General features: G+C 53.8%; 1 protein-coding gene across 8 annotated transcripts in view; it reads right to left on the bottom strand.

Annotated features, from left to right (window-relative positions):
* Positions 1-21,372, bottom strand: part of RALGPS1 (Ral GEF with PH domain and SH3 binding motif 1) — a 305,937-nt gene that overhangs the window by 4,604 nt on the left and 279,961 nt on the right. For 3 of the 8 annotated variants that reach the window (XM_025359235.1, XM_025359237.1, XM_025359234.1), the window contains 6 exons: positions 8,187-8,270; positions 6,720-6,825; positions 6,235-6,327; positions 5,905-6,010; positions 4,110-4,201; positions 1,548-1,981 (listed from right to left, as the gene is read on the bottom strand). In XM_025359235.1, coding sequence (XP_025215020.1) covers positions 1,886-1,981; positions 4,110-4,201; positions 5,905-6,010; positions 6,235-6,327; positions 6,720-6,825; positions 8,187-8,270 — 577 coding nt within the window. In that variant the 3' untranslated portion in view covers positions 1,548-1,885. Of the gene's footprint in view, positions 1-1,547; positions 1,982-4,109; positions 4,202-5,904; positions 6,011-6,234; positions 6,328-6,719; positions 6,826-8,186; positions 8,271-20,552; positions 20,605-21,372 lie in introns of those variants that run through there. The other 5 variants (XM_025359230.1, XM_025359232.1, XM_025359231.1 and 2 more) reach the window with 5 other exon arrangements.

A 21,372-nucleotide genomic window follows, 5' to 3' on the forward strand; every position in this document is an offset into this window, starting at 1 on the left:
TGCACACCAGGCACTGCTTGGAATCCACCGCATGCACTGCGTCCTCGAGTCCTCACTTCAACCCCACGGGGCAGGCACTGGCATCATCCTCATTACAAAGACGAGGAAACTGAGGCTTAGAGAGGTTCAGTACACAGCAAGTAAGCAGCAGGGCTAAGAACCCAGAGCCCACGCTCTCAACCTGTCTCCTTCAGTGGAAATCAAACTGCGCTTGGGGCAGAGAGACAAATCCTGAAGGCCTGAGGTGTGTGCAGAGGGTGGGTGGCGGGAGTTGGCAAAGGGAAGCACGGGAGAAAGAGTCAGTTCAGGGATATCAGAAACCCCAAGACCTTCCCATAGCTCTGTGCCCAGGACAAGATCCTAGCCCCCTTTACTGCCGGGACTACTAGCCCCAAGGTCAGAGTGTTTCTGCCAACCCCAAAAGCTGCCAACAGGCCCTCAGCCCCAGCCCTCCTCCATCGGCACTGCTGGGGGAGGATTTGATTAGAAATAATTTCATTAAAAAAAATCCATTTTGGTGTCAGTTTGGTCAAATGATGAATTAGGAAAAAAATGCCTCTCCATGTACCAGGTGACAGTTCTAAGAATGGTCATTAGCAGCACTGTTCACTACAGCAAAAAAGTAGAAAATCAGTCCCGGGATGCCCAACAGAAGAACTAATAACAATGAAATCAGTAAAAATAAATGAATGACTGCTACATGTGGTAACACAGATGAATCCTAGGAACATGTTATAGGAGAAAAGCAAGACACAAGAAAATGCATCGTTATGGTTCTATTTATAAGAAAGGTTTTTGTTTTGTTTTGTTTTGTTTTGTTTTGAGACGGAGTCTCGCTCTGTCGCTCAGGCTGGACTGCAGTGGCCGGATCTCAGCTCACTGCAAGCTCCGCTTCCCTGGTTCATGCCATTCTCCTGCCTCAGCCTCCCGAGTAGCTGGGACTACAGGCGCCCGCCACCTCGCCAAGCTAGTTTTTTGTATTTTTTAGTAGAGACAGGGTTTCACCGTGTTAGCCAGGATGGTCTCTATCTCCTGACCTTGTGATCTGCCTGTCTCGGCCTCCCAAAGTGCTGGGATTACAGGCTTGAGCCACCGCGCCGGCCTATAAGAAAGTTTTAAAATGCACCCCAGACGATACATGAAGGAATCAAGTACATGACCAGTAATTCTAAAGGAATAATCAGCAGACAAATCAGGAGAGCGGTTCTGGGGCACAGGTGGGAGGGCAACAAGCCAAAGTAGGAAGAGGCCATGGTGAGGGACAGCATTCCAAGGACCTGGTGGCTCTGCTGTTAGGCACATGGTGGCAATAGGGTGTTTTATTGCTGTTGTTTATAGCTACACATATGTTATAGATAAGGTTTAAGTGTATTCAATGTTAACAAAAACAAGTTTAGGACACGCAGTTCCACAGAATAGAAAATCAATCTAGTCGCTGTGATTGTTCCACGTGAATAGATGCATTTCTGTCACACCCTTTCTTACACCCTCCTGGCATTCCATCACACGGACATACTGCGATTCACTTAAATCATCCTCGGCTGTTGAATATTTCAGTTGTTGTCAACTTTTTATTATTACATGTAGCATAGAGTGGGAATATTTGGTTGAAAGTAAATTAGAAATAAAAAGGGGGAAAAGGAGGAAGAAAAATCCCCTCCTCCAGGTCTGAAAATCAGACAAAAATCCTTAAAAATTGTAGCCTTGCCATGCTACACCACATTTGCCAATACATGAAACTGACCCATTAGTGCTCTGCGGGATCAGCCTGCGCTGCCTGCTGGGGCTGCTGTCATCCTCTGGCCGCTTCTCCAAAGAGGGACAATGGGTTTTGCTCAGGGTTACCACTGTGGCTCCTGGGTGGGGCCACCATGCTGCCCAGGCTTCAGGCACAGGGCCCTGCCTCCTTCCCCACACTGCCCTCCATGTGGTCCACCTTGGGACTGTCAGTTCCTGTTGGACCTGGAGCTGCTCTGGCTTCCTGTGTGTGGTAGGTGAGCTTCAGTGTGCTGTGCTCTTAGAGAGGGGTCCTCAGAGCTACTGAGGGACCCCAGACACACACGATGTGACCAGCGTGGAAGAGGCCAGGATGCTCTTCCTCTCTTAATGCAATCTGAGGCGGCAGCAGCCTCGTTCAGGTCTTGGCACCTTGTCTCAAGGGATCACCTTGACATGGCTGCCGACCAAAACCCTTGTCTTCCCGTCATACGGATGGCCAATTACATTTATTCAATGTACAAACTATATATAAAGCTCTCTAGAAACGATAGAATTACCATTTCTTGTGTATCATCTTAGAACTTTTATACAGACGAGATCATCCTTTCCAAATGTTTTTACCCTGATCTGCCTCTTTCTAAAAACTATCAAGTGTTGCACAACAGGGACCCTCTGAGGGTCACAGAGGCTTCCAGGGTTTTGTTACTATCAAGAACAATGCTGCAGTGAACATTCTTAAACACACCTTTGAGCACATGTGTGAGCACATCCCTAGGACAAATCCCCCAAAGTCAGACGGGTGAGTCAAGGGAATCAACTGCAATTTATTTGGAACCTGTGGCACCTGTTTATTCTTGTACTGGTCTTGTCCTGTTTTAGTTGGTCAAGGACTAATTCTGAGAACTTGCTAATTCTGCTTTCTAGCTTCTTATCATCTATAATTTCAATCAGCTGCTCGTGTTTGTCCTCATCTGTGTTACAGATCCGGAATAGGACCGAGCTGAGCACAGAGCCCTAGGACCTGTCGCTGTCACTAGAGACCTCCCCCCAGCTTCCAGAACCACTTGGAGGGACCAAGAAGTCTGTGACTGTGCCTTGTGGCACCATGAAGTCCCCATCCTCCTGGACCCAAATGCCTGGTATGCACTTGCCTTTGCTGAGGTCCCCCAGACTTCAGAGCTGCTACCTGCAAGGAGGCTTGCTGAGTCTACTTCCCGGCACTACCCCCAACTGTCCTCCTTGAAGTGCCACCCTCTATGCCATGCGCCTAGCCCTCTATGCCATGCGCCTAGCCCTCTATGCCATGTGCCTAGCCCTCTATACCATACGCCTAGCCCGCCCAAGATGGGCTAGGAGAGGACTCCTGCTTCCCCCACTCCTCCTCTGGCTGATCCCTGGGGAACACACACATGGACACTTAGGGACAGGAGCATCAGTGCTGCCCACCTGACCCCCAGGGAGCAGGAGGCTGCAGCCCGCTCCCATTTGCTGCTGAGGGCAAAGGCAGCCATTTCTCTCACAAGCCTGGACAGCGGGGGATGTGCTTCCGGTCTTTTGCTCAGCTGCGGGGGTTACCAGGGACGTGGAGGCAGGACAGGCAGGAGGGCTCAGGGGCAACAAGTAGCGAATCAGGAGAGTCAGGCAGACTTGGGTTCAATCCCAGCTCCACTGCTCACTCATGTGGGACCTTAAGCATGTGTCTGCCCCTTTCTCAGCCTCAGGATCCTCAGCATAAAATGGAGACAGTAAGAGAATCCACCTCACAGGGATGTTGGGAGAATTCAGCCAATTCCTGCACGTGAAGCATTTCACGTAACACCCTTGGTGGGATGGCTGGGGGCGACCGGGGGAGGGGGCCATACTGCGAGCCAGGCCCAGTAGGCCAGAGGGGGCCTATGTCAATACAGAATCTACTGGTTCAAACACACTGAGAAGCTAGGGACCCCTTTCACCAGCAGCCTTGCCTGGCCCGTGGCTGGCTGTCAGTAAGTTAGCCGCATCATCCCCAAGGGTTGTGGGGCAGGGAGGAGTGAGTGTGCAGTATTCCCATGAAGTCAGCTCTCGGCAGGGATGACCTAAATAGATGCTAGAACCCGATCCTGGGGTGATATCGCAGCTGCTCATAACTATCCCCCAGTGGGTGTTTCTGTGGCATTTCCCATGGTGGGAAAGACACAGGAACCACATTCAAAGTTCTGGTCTGGAGCTGGGCATAGTTCTAAGCTGAGCAAGGGGGTGCCTTGTCTCAAGGGAAGATGCTGATCAGAAGAGGGTATCTGAGAGTGTGGCTAATGGGCTCTGAAAGAAGAGAACCCTGTTTTCTAAGGACCCTTAGTTCCAAGGGTGGGAGAGGATATTTCAGGTGACAAGCAGGATTTTGGTGACTTTACCTGAGGCCTGTTGCTTTTACATGCATCATCCAAATGCTTGTGCCACAGTATTGCATGAAATCGGGAACCAGTCTGAAACTTGTAAACATTGCCTGATGGATAGAGAAACCATGAGTTAAGAAGAGGGCCGCGTAGGAGGGTCAGCTGGTGACTGTGGCATAAAGATAAATGTAAACACGGGTAACTAAACTAGGAAGGTCGGCGGCCCAGGTGAGCTGGAACATGCAGAGAAAGCAGCCTCCAGGGCTCCCTCCAGTGGTCTCTTTGGACCATGGCTTTTAACCATTTTGGGGCCATGGTGCCTTTGGCTGTCTGGTTAAGCCTGTGGACCATCCTCAGAATAATGTTTCCAAATGTATAAAATACAAAGGAAATCGATAATACTCAAATATAGCTATTAAACTACTAAAAAACAAACCAGTGGTATAATTCTATAGGTGCTTCTATATTAAAGCACTAAGAACAAGATCTAGTACAAGTCTGATACTGTACTGTAATTTCAAAGAGATAAGCGTAAGTGATATTTTGAAATGTCTGTAACAATATGTGATTTCTCTTGGATATAAAATCACAGGTATTGCTAACATTTTTATTGTTGGATGCTTATACTCATAACTGAAGGAGTCAGAAGTCGCTGAAAACAAAGATGCATTTTTTTCCACACCCAAGTTCACAGACCTCTTGAATTCTATCCATGGACCCTGGCCACCCCTTGTGTCACATTTCCTTAAGAAACCACTGCTAATCCGGTCCAGACTGTTGAGGGAGGAACAATGGTAACCAAACTCAGGACACACTGCCACATGTGTGCAACAAATGTGGGTTCAGTCACTTAGACACTGAGCAGAGAACTTGGCAATTTCTCTCTTCCCCATTCCAGGATCCTGGAGGCTCCCTTTGTTTCTCTGCTTCTCAGCTAAGCACATTAGAGCCTGACACTCAAGGCATGGTCTCCCCACCAGCACCGCCATCTGCATCGCCCGGGAGCTTGTTGGAAATGCAGAATCTTGGTCTCTACCCCAGATCTGTTGAATCCAAATCTGAATTTTAACCACATCTCCAGGTGATTCGTGTGTTCATGAACCCTACAGTAGAACATTCCTGTTAAGGTGTGAAAATGCGTGGGGATTTTCCAGCCCCAATCAGTTTGCCTGGTTGGAATCCAATTGACCCAGGCAATTTTGGAGTTCTGTCATGAGACATGGGTAACTGAGGAGACCCGCCATAGTCTGTTCCGAATGTCAATGAAGACAGGGCTACTCGACAGGATGGCATCCAGAATCTCTCCTTCTTCACAGCATGATCGTGAAGTGGGAACCAGGAGGAACTGGGAGACAGCTAGAGAAGGTTGGAGCTTTGGGAAGTTAAAAGGGTTCTTCTCTGAGTTGGCCTTGGATCTGGACACTGCCAGAGTCTCATGGCACAGGCATGTCAGGGGATCCCTGAAATCTCCCCAGAGCCAAGACCCTTCCAGCCTCATGGCCCTGCTTCATCCAGCCTTACTATTTATTCCAAGACGGTGAGGCTACAGCTCCTGGAGTGATGGGCCCCAGCAGCCACACGTAAGGCCGCAAAAAGGATTCCAGCACCCTGTGCCTTGTACCCTGCTCAAAGGACATGCCAACCATGATCTATGCAGCTTTTGTGGACTAGCATGGACCCCAGGAACATCAGAATCTAAAGCAAAGGGAAGGCAGCAGCCTCAAAAGCTCCTAATAACTTCAAAATGCACACTGAGCAGGAGAGAAAATGGGCAGAGAGCAGCTGCAGGCACCAGCTCTGGCCTGCTGCCTACCTTTGTCAGGGTTGTTCAGCTGGAAGATATCTGGGTGCTCGGGGTCATCAGGCAGCTGCACCATCCAGCCCACGATGGAAACCTTTTTGCCAGGTGTGGATTTATACTGGAGGAGAGCAACAACACAGCCGGAGACCCGGGCCCAGCCCTCCACTCCGCAAGGGAGGCCGACCTGGGTCAGGCAAGGCTCCCTCCCTCCCCTGCCACCTTCCCACCTGCATCCTCCGCAGTTCACATAGATCCCTTTCCCACCACCATCCTCCACAGTTCACAGAGCTCCCTTCCCCACTAGAGGAAGTCCCAGTACTAGAGTCCTTTCAAGGGACTTACGTGTTTTCTGTCTGTGCCCCGCAAGGACTTGGCTCCGTAGTACAGGAGGGTGGATCCTGAGAGTATGACCCAGTACCTGGTCCACGAGGACAGCTACAGAGGAAGGAGAGGCTGAGTGATGCCACCAGGGGTCATGGGGGTAGAGGACCCCTGGCTGATTCCAGACCCAGCCATCCCATCAATGCCACTGCAGGCCCCATCTCTTCCCTGGCCCTCCACCACCCCCTGGCAATGCTAACTTCCACCTAGGACCAAGAGAGGAGGCATCTTCCCTCCCCTCTCTTGCTCCTTTACTCAGGGAGCCCTTCCTTTGTTCATTTTAAGGCAGTGTCGGGCATAATTCCTGAGAATTCAGCTCACTGCACGCCCACTGCAAGCCGGGCCTCTGCCACGCATGTGACTTTCTTGCTGAGACCTCTAGGAGTGAGCACTATTTACAGACGCGGAAGCCCCTGCTGCCCAGGTGGATGCGGGCCTGTACTTACCGCAGGCTTCCGCCCTTCCTTGAGCAGGGTTTTTCTTCTCAGAGGCCCCTCCATGGTGGGCACGGCTGCCGAATTCCCCAGAGAACAGATGCACGGGCCGGTGGGGCTGAGGAGAGACCACCGGTCAGACATCGCCCTGGAGGAGCTGAGGTCAAGCCCCCTCTCTCTCACTGGGGACCACAGGTGCCCCACTACCAAGTCCGAGATGTCCCAGCAGTCCAGACTCAACAGCACAGGGCAAGGCCCGGAGGGGAGGGCCAGGTGATGACGCACATGAAGGGCCCACCGCCAAGGACTCCCACACCCGTCTCTCTGGGGCGGCAAAGCTCCAGGCTTGGTGACCAAGTTCCTCATAACCCAGGCCCCGATCAGCACCCCCAACCTATCCTGAGGGCTGCTTTTGTCGTGGCTGCAGCCTGGCCGCTCCCTGGGGCTGGTGTGGGCTCCTCCACACCTGAGGAGCTGGTGCCTGTGAAGCCCCAGCTCCAGCAGCCCTTCCTTCTGGTGTTGGCCAGAGCCTCAGAGGAGCAGCGAGGAAGGGAAGAGGGTGTGGAGTGACAAGAGGGACGCGAGCCCACACGCACCATTCCCCACACCTTTCCCAGGCTCTTCACTCATCCTCTCTCTTGGGGACTCAAGCATCACCTACAGATGAAGGTGTCCAAGGGCATGGCAGCCTACACCTCCCTCCTGAGCTCCAGATCTGCCCACGCCCCAGGAACGGCACCACCCCATACTGGCTGCTTCAGCCAGAAAGCTGGGGTTTTCTTCTGTTTCGAATGTCCCTGTAACCTAATCAATCCCAAGGATGCACTGGGGATCAGGTACTAAACATGTCTGACCATCCATCTTAGCCATCCCACTACACCTTAGGCCACCGGACCGTCCTCTGAGCCACTGCCCAGTGCACTCCACTGGCCTTCCTGGGTCCACACTGGCCAGTGCCTCCACCCTCCCCGTCTCCTCTCCTCTCCTCCACCCACCCACAGCAAGCCCCTTTTATGGTTCCCTGTCGTTTTTAAGGTCTGAGCCACCATCCTCACCCCTGCTGGATGCTGGATGCGGCTCCGGCTCATCTCATGTCCCTGCCCTCTCTCATTCCTTCCAACATTCCCTCCCTTCCCTTCACTCGAATCATCCAGCCCTTCCTGCTTCACAGCCCACGCTGTCCCTTTGCTGGCAGCACTCTCATTGCCCCTCCACTTCCAATTATTTGGCGAATTCCTATCATTCTTCCAGTCTCTTTTTCAGGGAGGCCCTCCCTGAGCTCCCGAACCAAGTAAGCTCCCCCTCCTCTTCCTGAGTGCCCCTCACCTCCTCTGGGACAGCCAGTGCACCTGGCAGTAGCCTCACGGGGGCAAAGGCTGTGTCTGTTTCTTTCGGCAGCCTCTAGCACAGTGCTTGGCATCCAACACGCCATATAACAAGCTATGTGTCAAACAAATGAACACATGAACACATGGATACCTGTAGACACAGCTCCGGGTTCTGGGAGAGTTCCGAACTGGAACCCGCCAGTTGGGCCCCAGGGTGGCATAGAGACGTCCCCTGCTTCAGAGGAAAAGGGTTAAATTTTAGCAACAGCTTTGAAAGACCAGATGCTCCTGAAGGAGGCAAGAGCACCCCGGACTACATAATCAGTTAGCTCAGGAAGCCCCGCAGAGCAACCTCCCTCCCTCCCCAACTTCTCCCCAGCCTCCTCGGCCACACTGCAAGCACACCTGGAGCTGCCCGGCCAGTAAACACAGCAACCCTCAGAGTCTCCAAGTCTCCAGGTAATTCTTTCAACTTTTTATTGAGTGTTCACCCTTTTTCCAGTGTCAAGAGCATGACTAAAATCCAGGCACGCCCACTTGCCTCAGTTTGGGGCTGAGATGTTTCATAGCAAACACTGTACAGCCCCGACAATCCACGGCAAGTCCACATGAAAAGTGCACACAGAATTGTGGGCAGCCTTGCATGTCAGGCCTGGGGGCCATTCACCAGGACATAACTGGAGCCTTCTGTTTGCAACATCCTCTCCACTGGACAGTCTCCTCTGCGGCTGTAGCCAGGCCCCTGCAAACTTGCTCTGTGACCTGCTGCAGCATCCGGGAGTCCATGCTCCAAGCTTGCTCCGTGGGCGGCCCTCTGGCTTTCCTCTCACCTGCACTCCCGGCAGTGAGCCTTTCCAGGGCAACGTGCAGCTGCCTGCTCTGCCTCTTTGCAGGGAGGCACCCTCTTTCTCCTTTAGCCTCTCCTGTCTTAGAAGACTCACATCCCGTATCCACTTGATGTTCCAACCTTCTCCCCACCCTTGAGGCATGGCCTATTCTCTGACCACAGCTCTTCTTGCCCATTGGTCAGACAACAATGTAATCAACTTAATAAAGTCAGATGAGGCCCAGAGTTCCTTTGTAAGATCCCCTCAGTCCTCCATGGTCAGCCGTAGGTTGCTGCATGTTGCTCTGTGACACCAGCGCCTGTGGGTGGTGTGGGGCCGCCCTCACGCATTGCAGCAGGTACATCGGACCTGCCCAGGAGCCTTTGTCCTCCTCCCAGGAAGGAGCTCTTCTTGATGACCATCTCGGGTCCACTGTCCAGGGCCCAGGGCTGGTGGGAGTCTGATGGTTAGCTGGGATGGCTGCTCCAGGCCCCTGAGCCTCCTGCCCATCGGCTCCTCCTCTCTGGGTGGTGTACCATAGCATGTGCTTGGCCCCCCAGTTCTCTAACATAACGGGTGTCAGGGTGGTCATAGACTGACCCCACCACCGCCCATACTGAGCTGTAGCACAGACAAGAGAGGCCCTGGTGTGCTAAACTACCAGGCCACTGGCCCGACGGCCACCTCCCTCTCAGAAAGAGGGGTGGAGTGCAGTGAGTGAATGTGAACCATGCAGATAACCATGAGTCTCTCATTCTGGACAAGTCAGTCACCAACTTCACTGTTACCGACACCACATGCTGGGCACCTCGCAAGTGAGTGCACTAGCACGGCAGGTCACTGCACGAGCCCGTGCAGAAGCAGCACTGCTCAGGGGAACTGGCCACGGCTGCCTCCGGGGCTGCTCTTCTTCCAGCTGTACCCAGGGATTTCTTCTGAGCAGGGTCTGACAATGGACTTTCCTGCAGTGAGATCCTGTGTGGCTTTGTCTGCTACCCAGGGACGTGTCCTCCTCACCTGAGCTGGATTCCAGCTCTGAGCTGCCACCTGTTGGGAGCTGAGGATGGAGTCCACCTTCCCAGAGCCGGGCCCTCTGGCCCCTTGGCCACTTTTCTTCTCGTCTTTTTCCCTGTTACCTGAGGAGAATGTGATGGCAGTGGACCGTCCGCAGTTCCCACAGCACCTGAGGCAGGGCACAGTGGCCAGCGCGGCTACTTTCTTCCCGTCATTCTCTCCCTTTGCGTGAGACAGTGCGTGGCTTCGTATTTCACAGATGTTTGAAAGAACTGACATTTGTTGATGCAGAGCTTGAAACAAGCATCTTCCAAGCAGGCCAGCCTCATAAGCAGCCTTTCCTCATGTCCTCCCTAAAGGAGTGAGGAGTGGACTGGCAGGGAGCACGAGGATACCAGGGGTCGCTGGGGGGCTCTCGACAGACCAAGTAGTCACTAGGTAGTGAGCGCTCATGTGCTCACACGCTCTGATGCCCCTGCAACTTCATCGAGTGCACTCACACTGTCGCCAAACTTTGTGTAAAGCACCCTTACCCTCCCCACAACGAGGAAACTGAGGCTCAGTGATGTGAACCTACTTGACCAAGGCATGAGTCTTGTAAGCTAGGACTTGAACCCAGGACTGTCTGACTCTGCAGCCCAAGTTCCTCACCACACTGTGAGATGCGGCCTTTTAGGATAGAGGGAGCGGCATCAGCGTCAGCACAGTGGGGTCTGTCACAGGGACTGGGCCCACTGTGGCCTTTCAGGATAGAGGGAGAGGCGGCAGTGTCAACATGGTGAGGTCTGTCACAGGGACTGGGCCCACTGTGGCCTTTCAGGATAGAGGGAGAGGTGGCAGCGTCAGCACGGTGGGGTCTGTCACAGGGACTGGGCCCACTGTGGCCTTTCAGGATAGAGGGAGAGGCGGCAGCGGCAGCACGGTGGGGTCTGTCGCAGGGACAGACCACCGCGGCTCTTGCTGGCATTCTCCTCTCAGGATAGAGGGACAGGTGGCAGCGTCAGCACGGTGGGGTCTGTCGCGGGGACTGGCCCACTGTGGCCTTTCAGGATAGAGGGAGAGGCAGCAGCGGCAGCACGGTGGGGTCTGTCGCAGGGACTGGCCCACTGTGGCCTTTCAGGATAGAGGGAGAAGTGGCAGCGGCAGCACGGTGGGGTCTGTTGCAGGGACTGGGCCACTGTGGGCTCTTGCTGGCATTCTCCTCTCAGAGGCTCCTCTACTTGTGGGTCCCCACCTGCACTCATGCTGCCTGGGATTTGTCAGTGTCTGAGACTGAATGACCACAAGATTCTTAGGCTTGGGGACCTCCCAGGATGGGGCCACCTCCCAGGTCTCCTGGTCCCTTGGTGGCCCCAGTGGAGCGGACTCCTGGCAGTTGCTGCCTGGCACTGAAGAGCAGCTGCCTCTTCTCAACGGCATACGTGCCAACTACATGCTTTCACACAACAGCATGCCCAGCTCTGTGAGAGGGGCCCTGTTCTCAGTTTAAGATGAGGAAACCGAGGCTCAAGGAGGCATCACCTTGCTGGCCTGTCATTAGAGACAGAGACTCAAGTGTTCACAAAGGAAGGCTCATTTTCTGGTGCGGGTGGAGGGCCTGTGCCAGGGTGGCTGCTCCAGGCTGTGGAAGTCAGAGCCTGCTCTCTCTGGAGCCAGGGGGAGCGACCCCAGGCCTTGAAGAGCAGCACCAGTGTGACCTTTCTCCAGGCCAACCTTTAGGAACATAGAGTCGGGGTGGAAGTGGCCAGCCTTCCCTCTAGGTGAGCCCTCCAGAGTTGGAGGAGGACCTTGCTGGGCAGGGCAACTCTGGCTGCCTGGCAGGCCAGCATCAGCATAGAGCAGCTAGGATCTTCAGCCACCGGAACCAGACAATCTGAAAGTGTCTGGAAATGTCCCTGCTTTGAGAAAATGTGTTATTTGAATGTTCAGGGCCAGAAAATGCAAAATGATTGGCTGGTGGTATCAGAGGAACCACAGAAATAATAGATTCTTCTTCTTTTTTTTTTTTTTTTTTTGGTAACTGACGTAAGGGCTCATAGCCCAGAACCACAGACACCTTTCCCAATGTCATTCTGAGAACCTGTGGCTGAACACGGTGTCCTAGGAAGGCCATTTGACTGTCCCCTCTCAGGGATCTTAGGTGGAGTCAGAAGGAAGGCTGAAACAGGCAATTGAGGCTTGCCCAGACCAGGAGCTTGTGGGAACCTGGGTCTGGGGAAGACATCGACTGGCAACAATATAGAACACTTCAGTCCCAAGGGGTGTGCAAGGTGATGATGAGGAGGAGGATGGGGTCATGGGATGATGATAATGACAGGACAATGAGATGACGGGATGATGGTGATGGTGGTGGTGGTGACAGTGAAAGTGGGAGGATGGAATGAGGATGGTGATGGTGGTAACGGTGGTGGTGGTGGTGATGAGACAATGGGTGCCAGGCAATGTGCTAAGCAGGATTCGCTCAGCATCTCATTTACTCATATAACACTGTGAGGCAGGCACTATTATTATCTCCACCTTATAGATAAAGAACCTGATGCTTGGAGAGGTGGAGTCACTTGCCCAAGATCATGACACTGGGAAGAGGCAGAGTGGGTGGTGCTATTGAGGTGGAAGCGGCCAGGGCACTTCCTGGGCCAACAGCATCATGAGCATTCAGACTAGTCAAGCAGGTCTGAAAGGCCATCTTCACTCCATCATTTTCTAGGTACACATTAGGTTGTAGGTATCCTGGAGATTTCTTTTTTTTTTTTTTTTGAGACAGAGTCTTGCTCTGTTGCCCAGGCTGGAGTGCAGTGGCACGATCTCAGCTCACTGCAAGCTCCGCCTCCTGGGTTTACGCCATTCTCCTGCCTCAGCCTCCCGAGTAGCTGGGACTACAGGCGCCCGCCACCTCGCCTGGCTAGTTTTTTTGTATTTTTTAGTAGAGACGGGGTTTCACCATGTCAGCCAGGATGGTCTCGATCTTCTGACCTCGTGATCCACCCGTCTGGGCCTCCCAAAGTGCTGGGATTACAGGCTTGAGCCACCGCGCCCAGCCAGGGAATTTCATTTCAGAAAGCCCTAAGTCCCTGTTTCTGGGCTAGGAGGTTGGAGAGCAGAAAATAATTATGTTGAGGCCTTGGTAATCTTGGTCTTAGTAGAAGTAGGGTCCTCCCCTGATATGGTTTGGCTGTGTCCTCACCCAAATCTCATCTTGAATTGTAGTCCCCATAATCTCCACGTGTCATGGGAGGGACCCAGTGGGAGGCAATTGAATCATGGGGGTGGTTACCCCCATGCTGCTGTTCTCATGATAGTGAGTTCTCACAAGATCTGATGGTTTTCTAAGGGGCTTTTCCCCCTTTTGCTCGGCACTTCTCCTTGCTGCCACCACGTGAAGGAGGTGTTTGCTTCCCCTTCCATCATGATTGTAAGTTTCCTGAGGCCTCTCCAGCCATGCTGAACTGTGAGTCAGTTAAATCTCTTTCCTTTATAAATTACCTAGTCTTGGGTATGACTTTATTAGCAGCCTGAGAACAGACTAATATACTTCCCCTAATCTTCTGTACACAGAGCCCTAGCCTCAAGTCCACAGAGCCTGGGTAGGAGTGCACATGTGGAAGGGCCCAGGCGATGCTATTGATCAGCAGTGTCCACCTGCGCCTGCAGACCCTGGATGGGAAGCCATCCAATTAGGTCATGGCTTATCCTGGCCACTTTATGATGCTTCACCCTCATCTTCAGGCAGGAAGCTACTACCCTGAATTCTGCTGGGCCCTGGGATGTCCCTTCTAGCAGCACTTTTTGAAGGACATTTGCTCTCTACGGGCCACCCACTCTTCTCTGGGCAATGTCCCTGATTCACTAAGTGGGTCCCTAGGAACCACGTTTGTATTGTATGTCCCCATCCTTCTCACAGCTGAGTGGACAGGGCAACACCAGTGATCTAAGCCAGGTAAGCCAGATCTTCTCTCCTGGTGATTAGGAACCAGATCTGAGAGGCTGAAAGTGAGGCTCAGTGGCTGGGTGAAACTATCACATGTAAACTTGGGAGCTCTGAGGTATCATCCATCTTCCCCTCTGTGCACTGAGAAGTCCAGAAATCTTGTCTGAGAGAGAGTGGGGAGGGGTAAAGCAGATATGCACAGAGAAGAATGGACACAAGATGGAAGGAGCATCCTGCCCGCTTTCTAGGTGCTGACTCTGGAGGAATTGTAGTTACTGGACAGAGAAGCTGTGGGCAGAGATTTCTCAGCTACCCATGAAGCAGCAGCAGCTGCCTGGCAGGGCTTGAAAACAGAGTCAAGCAAAAGGCCCTGGAACCTCGAGGCCAGGGGTTCTCTGTGCACTATTCTTTCTGCAGACTTCTCTCAGTCCGCTGGCTGGAGCCTCAACTGCCAGACTCTAGTGTTTGGAGCTAAGGGAGTGAGGCAAGAGATCACATATTGGAGAGAAACCCAAATCAGAAGCTGGCAAATTGTCTAACTGGGCTGCCACCCAGAGGATATTTGGTGAAGAGAACCCTAGTGATCCCTTGAGGGGGGTCCTGGGACCTGAAGAGGCCGCAGGCTCTTAGTCATGCACCAAGCTGGGACAGGTGGTCCAGGGCTGAGTGTCTCTGAGTCTCATGCAGGAGAGATAGGCCAAATATACAGAGCACTGAAGCCAGGCACCAGGCAGCAGAATGAACCCAAGGAAACCAGACTCAGGGGAGGAATGAGAGCCTGGGATCCTGGCCTCAGCCCCAGGTGTAGAGGACAGTGAGGTCCTCTGTGGCAGCCACCCTGAGAATGGCCACTGGCATGTCTGCTGCAGCCAAGGGGACCCACCACCTGCAGGATTGCCTCCAGAGCCTGGCCTGCCTCTCCCAAAATACTGCAGAGTCTGGGGCTTGAGAGGCATCCTTGTGACCTGGCAAACCTGGGCATCTACCAGGGTCCTCTGATCTTCTCAAAGAAGGAAACAAGTGTCTTTTAAAACTCAGTTTTTGGGGCAGGAGGCTTGGTGCTCTGTCACCATGACTGCATTTCGCCGGTGCCTCCTTAAGGATGTCAGATGATCCCACCAGCTAAAACGAGCAGGTAAACCTCACATGGGCAGAAGCTGCATCACCCAACTCCCTGAACACCCTACAGCACCACCCCATAGCGCTCTGGGGGGCAACTGTCTGCAGTGACCTCTTAGAGGGGCCCCCCTACAGTCTAGTGTTATCCTGGAGGCCAGCAGGTGCTGGTAGAAATTTGCCATCATTCCAGTCCATCCCTCCCATGATCACTGAACTGCATTTGAGGACATTTTTCTTCCCCCTACCCAGCCTTAGACCCCCGGGTTGCTTTCTTGGTGGGAAGTAGTACCTATCGAGGGAAATTCATAAAAGTCCCCAACTCAGGCTGGGCACAGTGGCTCCTGCCTGTCATCCCAGCACTTTAGAAGTGGGGATGGGAGGATTACTTGAGACCAGCTAGGAAATACAGTGAGCCCCCATCTCTACTGAAAATTAAAATAAAAAAATTAGCCAGGCATGGTGGCGTGCACCTGTACCCAGCTACTTGGGAGGCAGAGACAGCAGGATCGCTTGAGCCTGGGAGATCAAGGCTGCAGTGAGCTATGGCAGTGCCACTGCACTACAGCCTGGAAAACAGAGAGAGACACTGTCTTAAAAAAAAAAAAAAAAGTCCCTAAATCAGTTCCTCAGATGCGGCAGCTCCACCTATATGCTAGATCTTTACTGCGCCTAGCCTCATCACAGGGCTGAGGAATGGAGGCTCAGAGATACTGAGAGCTACCCAAGGGCCTGGGAGGATCAGTGGTCCTAACTTCAGGTCCCCCTGCAAGGCTGGCTGTGCCTTTCACTGTGAAGGTCCACTGAGAACTCCAGAGAACAGGACCTGCCATGGGGCCCAGCTCTCCTGCACGAGACTCTTACAGACACCAAGCCCGGGGCCATCTGTCCCAGCCTGGTGCATGATTCACAGCCCGCAGCCTCTTCAGGTCCCAGGTCCCGCCTTGAGGGCACTCTAGGGTCCTCTTCACTAAATGTCCTGGGCTGCTGCTTAACCATCCCCTCCTCCTCCAGAAGCCACCTCTGAGCCTGGTGCCTGATGCGGGTCGCCCTGTTGGATCCTGCACAGCCGCTTCCCTAACAGGACTTATTTAAGACTCTGAGCTCTGACCCGTTCCCTCACCTCCTCCAGAGCAGGAAGAGGAACAGGCTTTGTTCAGAGGGTTTTGCACTGTGCCCCCCAACCCTGCCCCAGCCTCACTTCCCTCTCACTACAGGGGCCTCCTCTCACCCTGGGCCTTCCGAGGACCCCCCATCCTCTACTCTTCCTACTACCTGTATTACAGCCTGTGCCTCACACGAGAAGGCCCTTCTACAGAGACGGGCGAGTCCGACCAGGGGAGATGGTGGCCAAGGTTTCATCATCAACTTTGTGGCACTTTCATATTTCACTTGTTAAAAACTGATCAGTAATCATTTCTGATTATGTCTTCTTTTGTACAGTTATATGTTAATTGTTTTTCTGGGTAGAAAAGAAACATTTACCCATCGTGGAAAATCTGAAGAATACAGGGAAAATAAACTCACTTAATAAACGTACAGCCCAGAAATACTCAGGATGAGTGAGACTCTATTTTCATATATACATACATGACCGCCACTACAATTTTGTTCGCCTTTTTTAAAACACCTCATTTAAAATCCTTTAACTCGTAGGCTGATATTCTTGTTTTCATCTTAGTGCCAACACTTGCTTTCCCAATCAGGCAGAAAAAGGCATCTGTTCTCCGTTACTTCTGCTCCTGACTAAACGCTCCCTTCCGTGCTGGTTTCCGAGGGGCCTGAGGTTGGCTGGAGATCATCCTGACAAGCCCACAAGCCTCCTCTCCAGGTAACTGAATGTCCTGCGGCCACCTCCCTGCCTCCCTGGGAAAGCGGAGTGTGCTGGGGACCCCCTTCTCTCCTTGCCCCTACTCTCCCCAGCATGAGGTGAGGAAGACTGCTGACCAGGGACACTAGGTGGAGTCACAGAGAAGAGCAGGCCCACCCCTGCCCGTAGCTCTCTGGTTCCTGAGGGCCCTGGCACAGGACCACCCTCCTGTCCTCATGCTGGGCCCCGAGGGCAGGGGAGGGTCTTTAAGGCAGCCTGGGGGCTCAGAAGTGACTAACGAACACCTCCCTGCATCTCACTGCCCCTCCCCGGCCCCACAGGCCCTGTGACCTTGCCAAGGCTGACATGGGTGAGGAGACAGGAGGATGAAGAGTAGAAGAGGGTCCCTTTGCTCTTGCACCCTCGTTCCACAGTCCAGTAGGAAGAGGCCCATGCCCACCGAGGGCAGTACAGCAGCTCCACAGGCCTCAGTGGGCTCCAGCTCCTGTGTGGAAGCTCTTTATGGCCGAACACTCTGGGGACCCACTGGGCATCCGCAGCCTGAACTCTGGCTACTACCCAAAAAGGAGACATCTATGCGTGTAAACTCAGAGAAGGCAAATTCACCAGACGGGCATGCAGGATCCCACCCTCCCACCCCTGGCCAGACAACAGAAACTCCTGCCTGCCTGCTGACAGTGGCATTCTTGGTGATGAAGGTGTGCCCTCAACCCACCAGAGGTGTGTGTGATGTGGAGAAACTGACCTGGGGTCTCCCTGCCTTCCATCTTGGTATCTGGCGCTATTTCTCTTCCTAGCTTGGGCAGGCTTATTACCAGGGCTGAGGGGCAGGGCACTGGTGGCAATCTTCAACAGAGCTGTTGAAGCTTCAGAGCTGTGGGGCGAAATGCTGCCTCCCCCACCATGGCCAAGCCTCTTCCTCTCCTCTCTCACGCCCTCATTTCTCTGAGTGGGGCCCAGGCCTCTCCTGTACCCTTGGCTCTGGCTCCATGGCCTCTGTCTGCTCGAGCAGTATGACCTGCAGAGAAAGCTGTGTTCTTACAGCATCTGCAGGGAACAGCTGGTGGGGTCTCCAAGGAGGGGAGGCTCTTTCAGGGCAGGTGCTGGCCTCTGCGCCCAGGCAGGCTGACACTCAGTCTTCTGAGGAAGAGGGAGTCTGCTCCCCATTAGAGTAGGAAGATTTGGCCTGGGGGAGAGCTGGGAGTGCAGGGAGGACCTGGAGGAGCTAAGCATGGGGCCCATGAAGGTCAGGAAGAGAGAAGACCCAAGAAAGAGCATGGAGGTGAATAACTGAAAGAAAAGAGCCACAGGCAATGAAGATTTTCAAGCTACAAGAGGTAAATCTTCCCCTCCAACCCTCCCGTGGACTCTCCAGGAAGGTCCAGAATGCTCCTGTGCTTTTGTGAGTGTGGATTATTTCAGGGAATGTAAGAGGCAGTGCAGGTGGAGAGGGAGGTCGGTGGCCAAGGGGCAGCTGGCATCTGCTCATCAGGACTGCACGGGGCCTGGGTCTTGAATAGAGGAGACATCGCAGGCCCACTGGCATCCTCCAAAGCAGGTGGCCTCCTGCTCCCCTCAGCAAGGTGGGGCTGGGCCAAAAGTCATCCTCAGAGGATGAGAAACAGGACATCCTCCCTGCAGGGCTGTTTCAAGGCTGCTGGAGGCAGAGCTGGGCATCTGCGCCAGCCATGAGACCAGTGCTTGGAAGAGATCCTCAAATCACTTATTCCAGACATTCAGATGGATAGTGATCTAAATGCTATGAAATGCTGTGGCCTATAGTGATCACGACAGCATTGCAGACAGCATCATCTCCCTGGGACAAGGAATTCTCCCTCGCCATCCTCCTTCCCAGAAGCTCTGATCTCAGGCATGAGTACTTAGCAGGAACTATATCCACTGCACCCTCAGTAACTAGTGTGGTGTCTGGCAGGGAGCAGTTGCTTCATAGCTACTGAATGAATGAGTGAATGAAGGAATGAGTGAGTGAAAGAAAGAATGAATGAATGAATGAATGAACAGCAGGTCCAGGTCTAGCTGCTATTCAGGATCTGTGCCTCTGATTGCCATTTGATGTCTTCTCATTGGCCTGAGGCCAGGGGAGGTGCTGGCTTGCCTGAAAGCCATCTCCCTCAGGGTGTCCCCAGGAGTCCCCTGACTGGTGCTGAGAGTTCTGGAGTCTGCCCTTGTGCCTGTCTGGTTCTCCTCCCCACTGCTGGGGTGGCTCCCAGGGTGAAAGCTACTGGCCCATTTGCCTGAGCAACCCCGATAGGTGGGGAGGGAAAAGAGAGAGCCTCTGAGGGCTGGCATATCGTCACTCCCCCACCACCCCCCATCTTGGGTTTCACAGGCAGACAGACTGACTGACCAATATGGGGCAGTCCCCGTATCTGGCCAAGCTGTGGAGCAGTGATGAAGAGGTGGCTCACTGATCAGGAGGCTGTTGGGTGTGGCTCAGCTCTGTCCACACCAGAGTGTGGAGCAGGTAAGTCATTTTACCTCTCTGAGCCTTGTTTTCCACATGTATAAAACGGAGACACTACGAATGGCTGTTGTGCAGGAGTGCTGAGGATTCGGTACATCCACGCACGCAAAGCACCAGGACAGTGCTTGGCACAGGCCATGCTCAACCAAGAACACTGAGCAGCAGACAGCCCCTCTGCCCTGGGAGGAGTTGCTAGGCAGCACTTATCTTCTCTCTGCTCAATTTATGATTATGGGGACTGAGGAGAGAAGCTTCAGTGCCAGAGGAGGAGTGTGTGTGCGCGTGTGTGCATGTGAGTGCTTATGCACATATGTATATGTGTGTGCACACAAATGTGTGAGAGTGTACATGCATGCATGCATATGTACATGTGTGACAGTGTGGTTATGTGAATGTGTACACAAGCTCATGTGTGAGCGTGTGCCTGTGTATGTGAGACTGCATGCATAGGTGAGTGCAAGTGTACAGTGTGTGCATGGGTATATGTGAGTGTGTAGGGCGTGTATATGTGAGTATGCATGTGCATGTGTGTGTGTACGTCCAGGGCCCTGGATACTGGTGCATACCTGCCTTTCCTGGACATTCTGTGTCACTGGATGCTTCCAGCCTCCCCTCAGACCCTGAGTCGCCATGATGCCCTTCACCCCTGGTGGTGCCATGGCTGTGGGGGCACCCCCTTCACAGTGTCCCCTGCCTTCCTAGAGATCACCTGGCTCCTGGCACAGGAAAATACCAGTACATGGAGCTCTGCGATGGGAATTCCTGAGCAGGAGGCCGGGGGCCCTGACTGACAGGCTCTCCCAGGAGCCGAAGCTTGGGATCCTCAAGGGATCCTCAAGGGAGGCAGAGGCTGTGGCCACTTCCCTGTCACCAGTGCCTAGCAGGGTGGGGGTCAATAAATACCCAAGGCCTGAGGCCATTAGGCTGCAATATTCTCAGACCCCACCAGGCGGAGCCACATGCCCATCTCAAGACCAGGCCACTTCTTAGGCTTCCGGTTTCAAGAACCCACACTTTTGACCAAATCTACTCCCAGGCCTCCTGCAGCTGTGCCGGAGGAAGAGACTCCTGGATCAGAGGAGGTGTGGGGCTGCTCAAAGCATGGGGGCTGGGGCCCCGACACCCATCCTACTCTTCCATCCTCCCTCCTAGTCAGCCCTGCCCTGGCCAGGCTGCTGGAGGAGCCACAGAGCAGCCTCACCGAGGCCAGCATGGGGTGGGTGGGGCAGGGCCCGTCCCTGCCCGGGGCCTGTCTTCAGCTCCCTGGGCCCTGAGCACCGCCCCTGGGAGGGAGGCCATGCTGAGGCCACACTCACCTTTCCAGCCCTGAAGACATCTCTTCACTAAACTCTGAGCTCTCACTACTGCCTGGAAAAGGAACACAGGTCAATGAGCACAACGGCCTCACAGAAGAGGGGCCCGTCCTCCCGGGTCAGGCCCCTGAGCTCACAGAAGTGCCACAGAAACTGCTTCCTCACATTGGGAGCCTCGATGTACTCGAGTTTTTGCTGCTGCTTGTTCTAACTCTGCTCTGGGAGGGTCAAAGAACCACCCCATCCCACTGTTCCAGGCAGGTCCGCTACTACTTTCCCACTGCCCCCGAGGGCCGCAGCTAACTGCCCACTGGCCCGCTGGGGTCTGGGTCTTCAGGCTTTCTTCTGGGCCTGACCTGGCTCCACCACTGCCTCCCTTCTGGCCCACATGAAGCCAGGGCTAGAACAGGCCTCACCTGGTGAGGCCAAATGAGCACCTCTTCCTCTTCCACAAGGGTCAGGGCTTGACTAGACGCTGGTCACAGCGCAGGTACCTGGCATTAGACAGAAGCCTCAAGGGAGAGCCCCTGCAAACCCCTGGCCAGTGGGGTCACAGAGAGGGGCTGGGTCCCACCGTTTTGCTACCTATTTCTCCTTCAGGCCTGTCCCTCTGGGCTGAATGGGTGACCCTGCTTCTCCCAGGCTCTCTAAGCCCTCTTGAAGGAGAGATTTTCTCCTGTCACCCAAGCATCCACGCGCAATGCTTCTGGACTGTCTCTCAGACCTCAGAGGCTCTGAGGTTCAGTGCTCTTTGCCTGAAAGAGCACCGAGGCCGAGCACTGGGAAAGCAGGAGGGAGGGGATCCCAGGCCCCTTGGCATCTG

The sequence above is a fragment of the Theropithecus gelada genome, chromosome 15, assembly GCF_003255815.1.
Source record: "Theropithecus gelada isolate Dixy chromosome 15, Tgel_1.0, whole genome shotgun sequence".
Lineage (NCBI taxonomy): Eukaryota > Metazoa > Chordata > Mammalia > Primates > Cercopithecidae > Theropithecus > Theropithecus gelada.